At 41.4% G+C, this 10,990-nt stretch overlaps 1 protein-coding gene across 1 annotated transcript; it reads left to right on the top strand.

Annotated features, from left to right (window-relative positions):
• The first annotated feature begins 312 nt into the window (after window positions 1–312).
• On the top strand, window positions 313–10,929 carry CLEC4E (C-type lectin domain family 4 member E). The gene is made up of 6 exons (XM_065923067.1): window positions 313–508; window positions 1,409–1,501; window positions 4,334–4,423; window positions 6,003–6,154; window positions 8,510–8,625; window positions 10,229–10,929. Exons 1-6 carry the CDS (start codon window positions 472–474, stop codon window positions 10,377–10,379), a joined length of 639 nt encoding a protein of 212 aa, XP_065779139.1. The 5' UTR covers window positions 313–471; the 3' UTR covers window positions 10,380–10,929.
• Window positions 10,930–10,990: the final 61 nt, after the last annotated feature.

The raw sequence follows: 10,990 nt of genomic DNA, 5'->3' as shown, positions 1-10,990 counted from the left end.
ATGTAGAGGTGAGCTGCACAGATGTCAAGGAAAGATTTAAGGATAAGTGAGGTCTGGAAGAAAACACAGAAATTTATCCACCAAAATACTAATAAAACAATAATTTTTAAGCCCATCATATTTCCACAAGTTCTGTCTGTCTTGTTGATGCTTAAAACGTCTTCATTTCCCCATTTCGTTGTTTCCTGGAGTGAGGAGACTGACTGTTGTCCGGTAAACTCCCTTGTCCTCCTTATGCAACAAAGGAAATCTTGACATAAACACACAGCCACAGAACAAGTTAATTTTCTTATGTCTTAGGGTTGAGCTTCCTAAAACACAGATCAGGTATTCCTCCTTCATTTTCTTTGTCTTTTATCAACAAAGCACTCTGGGACTCAGAAACTAAGGACAGAGACAGGGAGGAGGAGAGGAGGAGGAAGAAAGAGACAGTGCGGAGGAGAGGAAAGGAAAAAAGAGAAAAGTGAAAGAATGAATTCATCCACATCACCAGCATCACAAAGCACAGGTAAGATTGGCAACTATTCCTTTTCCTTCAGTCTTCCCTAGTGGCTCAGTGGTAAAGAATCTGCCTGCCAATGCAAGAGTCACAGGAGACATGGGTTCAATCTCAGGGTTGGGAAGACTGGAGGAGGAAATGGCAACCTACTCCAGTATTCTTGCCTGGAAAATCCCATGGATAGAGGAGCCTGGTGAGCTATGGTCCATGGGGTTGCAAAGAGTAGGACACGATTGAGCACGCATGCACTTTTCTTTCATAGATTTTTCATGAAAGAGGTGATAAACATTCTGGGGACAGGACAATAAATTTAGGAATGAGTGAGGTCTGGAAGAAAGTGGAGAAATTTTATCCATCAAAATAAAATGATATTTTTAAAGCCCTTCATATCTCTCCAAGGTCAGTTTGTTTTGTTGATACTTAAAATGTCATCATTTCTCCATTTTGTTGTCTCCTGGAGTGAGGAGACTGACTTGTTGCCCAGTAAATGCCAGTAGAGTAAGAGTGGAGAGACAGAGAATGAAAGAGAGGGAAATAAAAGAGGACAGTTAGAAGGCTAGATGTTCTTCTGGAGAGATTGCAGGAGACTGAGCTCAGAGAGAGCTACCAGACTACTACCTTTTCCATTCAGTGCTTCTCTAAGTGTGGTCCCCAGGCCAACAGCATTCACAGCTCCTGGAAACTTACGGGTTCCATATCAGCTCTACTGAATTTTTAATTCTGGTGATGAGACCCCATGATCTGTTTTAGCCAACCCTTCCAATGATCTTGATGCATGCTGAAGTGTGGAATTACTCAGTATAGGTAGTACAAGTGGAAGAAAATAAGCAGGGTCAAATATGAATTTCTTTTATCTCTTTTGTAGCTTTTTAGGGAAGATTGACCACATGTATGTCTTTCTTTCTACAGAGAGAAGATGCTTCTCTTCCCAGCTGTTCTTGTGGGCCATTGCTGGCACCGCCATCCTGCTCCTAAGTGCCTGTTTTATCACCAGATGTGTTGGTGAGTTCTGAGGGTCACATTCAAGCTGCCTAGTGAACATTAGGAGTGAATTCGTCCTTGTTGACTGTGGGTTCTCTTCTCCCACAAAGGGTATTTCCATTTCCCTGGTGACTCAGATGGTAAAGAATCTGCCTGTGATGCAGGAGATGTGGGTACTATTCTTGGGTCAGGAAGATCCCCTGGAGAGGGAACTGGCAACCCACTCCTGTATTCTTGCCTGGGAAATCCCATGGACAGAGGAGCCTGGCAGGTTACAGACCATGGGTTTGCAAAGAGTCAGACACGACTGAATGACTGATGCTTTCCCCCATATTTATCTCCAGGTTACTCCCCAAGCCAGAAACCCCAACCAGCATGAAACTGGTGCTAAGTTTCAGTGACCTGTGAAACGTTCTTCATGGTACACACTTGTTATCTCCTTAGTGGCCCTGAGTCCACCCTCTCTGTAATCTTGTCATTAGTGTAAACCTCTCTGAGATCCTAGCCAGAGGCACAGGAAGTCACTTCTTGGAAACAAGTGTTGAGAGGCTAGACTTGGCAAAAGAGAGAGCCTTAGGCATTTTGTATTGTTTTTGTGGGGCCTTCCCTGGTGGCTCAGTGGTAAAGAATCTGCTGGCAATGCAGGAGACATGGGTTGGATCCCTGTGTCGGGAAGATCCTCTGGAAAAGGGAATGGCTATCCACTCCATTCTCGCCTGAAGAATCCCATGGACAGAGGAGCCTGGCAGGCCATAGTCCATTGCAAAAAGTCCATTGCAAAGTCCATTGCTAAGTCCATGACTTAGCAACTAAACAACAGCAACAAAAGAGAGTCCAAACACATTTATTATATATATTTAACAGATTATGGTATCTGGTCCCATCACTTCATGGGAAATAGATGGGGAAACAGTGGAAGCAGTGTCAGACTTTATTTTTTGGGGCTTCAAAATCGCTGCAGATGGTGATTGCAGCCATGAAATTAAAAGATGCTTACTCCTTGGAAGGAAACTTATGACCAACCTAGACAGCATATTAAAAAGCAGAGACATTACTTTGCCAACAAAAGTCTGTCTAGTCAAGGCTATGGTTTCTCCAGTGGTCATGTATGGATGTGAGAGTTGGACTCTGAAGAAAGCTGAGCGCCGAAAATTGATGCTTTTGAACTGTGGTGCTGGAGAAGACTCTTGAGAGTCCCTTGGACTGCAAGGAGATCCAACCAGTCCATCCTAAAGGAGATCAGTCCTGGGTGTTCATTGGAAGGACTGATGCTGAAGCTGAAACTCCAATACTTTGGCCACCTCATGCGAAGAGTTGACTCATTGGAAAAGACCCTGATGCTGGGAGGGATTGGGGGCAGGAGGAGAAGGGGACGACAGAGGATGAGGTGGCTGGATGGCATCACTGACTCGATGGACATGAGTTTGAGTAAATTCCGGGAGTTGGTGATGGGCAGAGGGGCCTGGCGTGCTGCAATTCATGGGATCGCAAAGAGTCGGACACGGCTGAGCAACTGAACTGAACTGAACTGAACTCACTGTTAAGTTTATTTTTCCAGATTATGCACACACTACTAGGAATACATCCAGGTAAAATATACAAGCTGCTAAATTGAATTTGGCAATTTATATGATCAGTGGCCATTCCAATAATTCATTCATTTAACATTACTGAAACCAATCTTCTGCATTATCATCATCATGTTGTTAACGAAGTTCATTCAATAAATAGATAATTCATTTTCATCTTAGACTAGAACTTATTGCTTAGGACTTACCAAGCATATTGTACCATTAATAAGACAGCTATATTGAGATACATAATTTCTACAGGTAAATTCATATGGGTGTCTTTCTTTGGTAAGAAATTGACTGAAAAGAATATTTTGTTTGTGGAATCAAGGAAAACATTAACATTTCAAAAATATTTGTCTTTTAAAATGTATTCTACCAGGTAGGTGAGGAAAAAAGTTTTCTTCTACTCTTCTGTCTCAGCTAGGGCTTTGTTACAAGAAAAAAAAAAAAAAACCATACAAATGTATTTAATGTGAGTTTCACATTTGTTTTCTTTGGGTCTTCGAACCTGAAATAAAGTACATTTATCTTCATAAATCAGGAAAAGCACGAAATGTGAATTCTCTCTTCTTTGAGTAAGCAAACCTCAGTTCCTATCCATGTTGAAGTAAAAGTAGATAGTAAGCAAATATCATAACTGCTGGTACTTTTATAACTATAAAAAAAATCTAATGTATTTGTAAAAAATTTTAATTGGAGAATAATTGCTTTACAATGTTATGCTGGTTTCTGCCATATGACAATGTGAATCAGCTATAAATATATATATGTCCCCTCCCTCTTGAATCTCCCTCCCACCCCATCCCACCCCTCTAGCTTATCACAGCCACTGGGTTGAAATCCCTGCATCATACAGCAAATTCCCACTAGCAATCGATTTTATATATGGTAATATATCTTTTTCTCAATTCATCCCACCCTCTCTCTCCCAGACTGTGTCCTCAAGCCTGTTCCCTATGTCTGCGTCTCTATTCCTGCCCTGCAGATAGCTTCATCAGTGTCAGATAAAATGTACTTTTACTAAAGTGAAAGTGAAGTCACTTAGTTGTGTCCAACTCTTTGCAACCCCGTGGACTGTAGCCTACCAGGCTCCTCCATCCATGGGCTTCTCCAGGCAAGAATACTGGAGTGGGTTGCCATTTCCTTCTCCAGGGGAGCTTCCCGACCTAGGGATCGGTCCCGGGTCTCCCACACTGCAGGCAGATGCTTTACCCTCTGAGCCACCAGGGAAGCTTTTATTAAGGGTAATGATTATTAGTTGTGCCCCTTTACCTTACAGTGACATATGGCATCTTTCAACTATGTGATGAGAAAAAGTTCCAGCCACCTGGGGATTCCATGGAACTCTCCTGCTATAATGATGGATCAGGTATGTGTGCTGTGCTTAGTCGCTCAGTCGTGTCTGACGCTTTGTGACCCTATGTAGTACACCAGGCTCTTCTGTCCATGGGGATTCTCCAAAATACTGGTGTGGGTTTCCATGCCCTCCTCCAGGGGATCTTCCCAACCCAGAGGTCAAACCCAGATCTCCAACATTGCAGATGGATTATTTACCATCTGAGCCACTAGGGAAGCCCAATGGGTCAAGTATAATAGACCTCAAACTTGAACATCTAAATTTACATAGCAACATTTTCTGGCTTTAGATTGATTTGGGGGTAAGTAAAATAATCGAGTTGGGTCCTGTTTTTCAAAAGCAAAATGCAAAATCTTGCCTGTACTGTCAAAGAATAATGAGAGAAGTTGGAAGACAAGAATAAAACTTTGAAAGTGCAACTTGTGTTCAAGCAGGAAACTTTGGGAACATTATAGCAAACCTTTAGAATAAATGTGAGGTGTATGGCTTAAGAGTCAGTCTAGAAGTTGAAGGTGTTATTCCCAGAAGTGTGCTTTTTATTTTCATCCATCACCTGCTTCCAAAATGAGGTGAAGGAGAAAAAAAATGTAGGAAGGAAATTTGAAAATATCTCAGAAATATGCTCCCTATACTCTTCCATATTGTCCTGGTCCAAGCCTTAGCAAAATGCTACTTGACAATAGAAAGTGACTTCCTTCTCTGAGCTATAATTTCCTCACCATTAAATGAAGAGGAATTGGGCTATTTATTTTTAATAAACTTCATAGGCTGAAATTCTATAGTTTTAAGAACTGTAGGACAACTGGTTTGGAGATTCTGTTGAGGGTACATTGTTTGGAAAACATGAGAGACAGTTGCTTAGTGGTCACTCAGATAAAATGCATAATTTTTCTCTGAACTTGGAAGTCTATGAACAGATAATAGGGTCCCATGTCAATAGCATAACTAAGGAAGATTGTATATATCAGGGGTTCTCAATCTCTTTGGGGATAAGTAAAGTAATTGAGTTGAGTCCTGTTTTTCAAAAGTAAAATGTAAAATCTTGCCTGTCAGAGAATAACGAGAATTTGGTAAGAGGACAAGAATAAAACTTTGGAAGTGCAATTAGCGTTCAAACAGGAAACTTTGGGGATGTTACAGCAAACCTTTAGAATAAATGTGTACCAGTCCAAAGACCGGTATCTCCTGTCAGATCAACAGTGGCATTAGATTAGAAATAAAGTGTACAATATAAATGCAATGCACTTGAATCATCCTGAAACCAGCTTCCCCACCTGGTCTGTGAAAAAATTGTCTTCCGCAAAACCTGCCCCTGGTGCCAAATGGTAGGAGACCACTTTTATACGGTTGTGTTAATATTTATTGGCACTGACATCTAGAAAGTAAGGATTATGTCTTGAAAGACAAGAACATTGCTGTTTGTGTTTGGTGACTGAGGAATTACCTAAAATCTTGGATAGTAAGATGTGAAGCATGAACAAGGGGTTCCGAGGCTTCTGACTCTAAGTGAGGAACTTATCGGCTCAGAGGAAGGTGTCTATCATCTTATCCGGTTCATGTGAGACTCTCACAGAAACTTCTCTCCTTCCAGGTTCAGTCAAGAATTGCTGTCCATTGAAGTGGGTCCATTTTCAATCCAGCTGCTACTTCTTTTCTGTTAACACCATGTCCTGGACAGCAAGTCTAAAAAACTGCTCGAGCATGGGCGCTCACCTGGTGGTTATCAACACGCAGGAAGAGCAGGTAGTTGAGTACGGCATCCTCCAGTGTCGTGAAACAGCCTCCGCGGGACCCACCTCCCTTTACCCCATACACGCTGTGTATAGTATTTGACCCACAATTTCTATGTGTCACATGAATTTATTGAAATACATGCTGTTCTTACCTTTTCTGGAAGTCATTACCAACTTCATTTTCTTTACTAGAAGAAACCAGGATAAAAAGAAATGTTCATGTTTAATTCCTTTATTAGGAAGGCAGGAAAAAAAGAGGGCTAGGACTTCATTTTATTTATTATTTATTAATTTGCAATTATTATTACCTAAAAGATGATGCTGTGAAAGTGCTGCACTCAGTATGCCAGCAAATTTGGAAAACTCAGCAGTGGCCACAGGACTGGAAAAGGTCCATTTTCATTCCAATCCCGAAGAAAGGCAATGCTAAGGAATGCTCAAGCTACTGCACAATTGCACTCATCTCACAAGCCAGTAAAGTAACGCTCAAAATTCTCCAAGCCAGGCTTCAACAAAACATGAACCGTGAACTTCCAGATGTTTGAGCTGCATTTAGAAAAGGCAGAGGAACCAGAGATCAAATTGCCAACATCCATTGCATCATCAAAAAAGCAAGAGAGTTGCAGAAACACATCTATTTCTGCTTTACTGACTATGCCAAAGTCTTTGACTGTGTGGATCACAATAAACTGTGGAAAATTCTGAAAGAGATGGGCATACCAGACCACCTGACCTGCCTCTTGAGAAACCTGTATGAAGGTCAGGAAGCAACAGTTAGACCTGGACATGGAACAACAGACTGGTTCCAAATAGGAAAAGGAGTACATTAAGGCTGTATATTGTCACCCTGCTTATTTAACTTATATGCAGAGCACATCATGAGAAATGCTGGGCTGGGTGAAGCACAAGTTGGAGTGAAAATTGCCAGGAGAAATATAAATAACTTCAGATATGCAAATGACACCACCCTTATGGCAGAAAGTGAAGAAGAACTAAAGAGCCTCTTGATGAAAGTGAAAGAGGACAGTGAAAAAGTTGGCTTAAAGTTCAACATTCAGAAAACCAGCATCATGGCATCCGGTCCCATCACTTCATGGCAAATAGATGGGAAGTGGAAACAATGGCAGACTTTATTTTGGGGGGCTCCAAAATCACTGCAGATGGTGACTGCAGCCATGAAATTAAAAGATGCTTACTCCTTAGAAAGGAAGTTATGACCAACTTAGACAGCATATTAAAAAGCAGAGACATTACTTTGCCAACAAAGGTTCATCTAGTCAAACCTATGGTTTTTCTGGTAGTCATGTTTGGATGTGAGAGTTGGACTATAAAGAAAGGTGAAAGATGAAGAATTGATGCTTTTGAACTGTGGTGTTGGAGAAAACTCTTGAGAGTCCCTTGGACTGCAAGGAGATCCAATCAGTCCATCCTAAAGGAAATCAGTCCTGAGTATTCATTGAAAGGACTGATGTTGAAGCTGAAACTCCAATACTTTGGCCACCTGATGCGAAGAGCTGACTCATTCCCTGATGTTGGGAAAGATAGAGGGCAGGAGGAGACGGGGACGACAGAAGATGAGATGGTTGGATGGCATCACCGACTCAATGGACATGAGTTTGAGTAAACTCTGGAAGTTGATGATGGACAGGGAAGCCTGCTGTGCTGCAGCCCATGGGATCACAAAGAGTCAGACATGACTGAGTAACTGAACTGAACTGAATTATTACTTTATTTATTCATGTTTAGTTTGTATTTTATATATTTTATTTTAGTTTTATTCTTATTTTATTTATTATTATTTTTATGGAGCATAATTGCTTTACAATGCTGTGTTAGTTTCTGCTGCACAACCAGATGAATCAGCCGTATGTACACATGTATCCGCTCCCTCTTGAACCACCCTCCCACCCCCTGTCCCACCCTCTAGGTCATCACAGAGCACTGAGCTGAGCTCCCTGTGTTATATAGCAGCTTCCCACTAGCCATTTATTTTACACACGATGGGGTACATATGGGGACCTCATTTTAGAATTACCAGTGTGTTTAGAAACATGTGAAAGAGGGTAAGCAGAAATTGTCCATTATATTTAAGCTAAGATTTATAATGTTTTGTGCTACCCATAACCATAGATCATCTTTGCATGAGTTATTGAGGAGCTTCTCTGTCGAAAGTTCCTTTTCACTGGCATAATTTTATGTTATCTATGCTTTACCAAAATAAATCCTCTATAATCTTTTCATTTCAGGATCATTTTTCTATCATCTCCAATCCAAATCCTACTTCTGTCTTAGTAACAATTACCTTCAACATTTGTTTGGAATTGGAATAAATGATCTCCTCTTTTGTTGTATGTGTCTTCCATAGGAATTCCTTCACCATGCAAAACCTAGAAACAAAGAGTTTTATATTGGACTGACAGACCAAGTGATTGAGGGTCAGTGGAAATGGGTAGATGGTACACCTCTCACAAAGTCTCTGAGGTAATTTCCTTCTTGTAGTAGAATTATTGGTTGTTGTTTAGTTGCTCAGTTGTGTCCAACTCTTTTGAGACCCCATGGGCTGTAGGTTCCTCTGTTCATGGGATTTTCCAAGCAAGAATACTGGAGCAAGTTGCCATTTCCTTCTTCAGGAAATCTTCCTGATCCAGGGATTGAACCTGTGTCTCCTTCATTGGCAGGTGGAGTCTTTACCACTGAGCCACCTGGGAAGCCCAGTAGAATTATAACACTAGCCCAAACTGTAAAGTTAGACCACTGTTGAGGAGAGTCCTCAGACCCTCCTTCAGGTCCAGGAGGTATATTCATGTCCATTCTTGGTGATATTAAATGCAAAAATAAACAGAGCTGATATATAAGACAGAAAAGAGAAGCACAAGGATCTGCTGCCTCCATCTCCTAGAATTACCTCAGAATAAAACGGGAAATAATAGACGAAATGAGAAGAAGCTTAAAACTGAAAGCTAATTCATGGGAAATGCAGGGGAGACAAAGTGGAATTTGAAGTCTTATGCCCCCAAACTGTAGTCAATGAGACAAAAACAATGATTTGAGAAAAACAACAGTTTCTTTCCTTAGAGCTTTGAATTTTAAAAAATTAATTATTTTTGGCTACACTGGGTCTTCGTTGCTTTGTGAGGACTTTCTCTAGATGCGGGGGCTACTCTTCATTTCAGTGCATGGACTTCTTATTGTGGTGGCTTCTCTTGTGGAGGAGCGCAGGCTCCAGAGTGCGTGGACTTGGGTAGCTGCGGCCCACAGGCTGAGAAGTTGTGGCTCTTGAGCTCTAGAGGGCTTCGGCTCAGTAGTTGTCATGCACAGGCTTAGCTGCTCCGTGGCACATAGAATCTTCCCAGATCATGGACTGAACCTGCATTGGTAGGTGAATTCATATCCACCACGCCACAAGGGAAGTCTGAGCCAACAGATTCCTATGGACTAAAAGTAGGATGCTCTGGCCCTTTAAAATATTGTTCTGTGGCCCCAGTGAAGTATGCTCCTCAGTGAATACAAACTCTATAGGATAAGGGGAGCTAAACACAATGTGAGCTATGTGTGTGAAGGAAACAAATCCACCAGGATATCCCTCTTTCCCCTAACGACTCCGTTTTGGGTCTAAAGCCATGAGCGACCACAGCAAAATAGAAAGTCAGAAAGGTCCCATTTAACTTCACTATTCACAAACTCTATGACTTAGAGAAATGGTTTAGCTCTTCTGAGATTCTTTTGCTTCATCAACAAAGTGGGGATTATAATATCTCTTTCATAAAATTGTTGTAAAATCAAACATGAATGTATTTTGCCTAGTTTATAGGGCTTCCCAAGTGGCGCTGATGGTAAAGAACCAACTTGCCCAAAGCAGGAGAGGTAAGAGAGGTAGCTTCAGTCCCTGGGTCGGGAAAATGCCCTGCAGCAGGAAATGGCAACCCACTCCAGTATTCTTGCCTGGAGAATCCCATGACAGAGGAGCCTGGTGAGCTACATACAGTCCATAAGGTCACAAAGAGTCAGATATGAATAAAGCAACTTAGCATGCATGTATAAGTCACCTTGCCTCATGTAGATCACCCCTGTTGTTCTCTTTCAGCTTCTGGGACGCAGGGGAGCCCAACAACCTGGTTACCTTGGAGGACTGCGCCACCATAAGGGACTCCTCAAATCCAAGGCAAAACTGGAATGATGTGCCTTGTTTCCTCAGTATGTTTCGGGTTTGCGAAATGCCAGAAAGAAGGATTTGAGAAAAGGAAAATCTTCAAGATACAAGGCACAACCCTAAAATGCATAAATGGAAAAAGAACAAGCGTAATCTAACCACACAACTCCAACATGAGAAAAGCAGGCATTGCACTTTTTTAGGACTTCATAAATATTTGTTGCTTTGATATAAATAAAAATAAGTCATTTTGAAGGTGTAATTCATGGTTATCAACTGAAGTGCATTTTTGTCTACATCGGTCTTGGGATTTCTCCGAATTTACCAAGCTTCTCTAGCAATGCTGCGAGAAGGACTATTCCTTTCTCCTTTTGGTATAAATGCTTCATTTATGAGTATTTATGTGAAAATACAGGGACACAAACAAGCACCAAATCCAACAAAGAAGAGAATTTTGGAAAGTGTCTTAAACAGTTCAAATTCAGGTTCTGTGTCATGTCTTCTTTATAGTTCCTGAAAAATCTGTCTTCTTGATTTCATTCTGTTTTTTACCCCCTACCCAAGCATATTGCTTCACTGTGTTCTCCTCTATAATGAGTAGGAAACTTTTCAAGTCATGAACTTATTCCTGATTAAAAGACTGGTGTGAGAGGGATGGGATGGGGAGGGAGGAGGGAGGGGGATTCAGGATGGGGA

This window comes from Muntiacus reevesi, chromosome 1 (genome assembly GCF_963930625.1).
Source record: "Muntiacus reevesi chromosome 1, mMunRee1.1, whole genome shotgun sequence".
Classification (NCBI taxonomy): Eukaryota; Metazoa; Chordata; class Mammalia; order Artiodactyla; family Cervidae; genus Muntiacus; species Muntiacus reevesi.
The sequence above is the reverse complement of the archived record's forward strand: the minus strand, read 5'-3'. Positions and strand labels throughout refer to the sequence as shown.

Coding starts and splice junctions, on each gene's coding strand:
- CLEC4E (XM_065923067.1), top strand. CDS start 472: ATGAATTCATCCACATCACCAGCATCACAAAGCACAG. Junction 509..1,408: donor ACCAGCATCACAAAGCACAG/GTAAGATTGGCA, acceptor TTCTTTCTACAG/AGAGAAGATGCTTCTCTTCC. Junction 1,502..4,333: donor TTTTATCACCAGATGTGTTG/GTGAGTTCTGAG, acceptor TTTACCTTACAG/TGACATATGGCATCTTTCAA.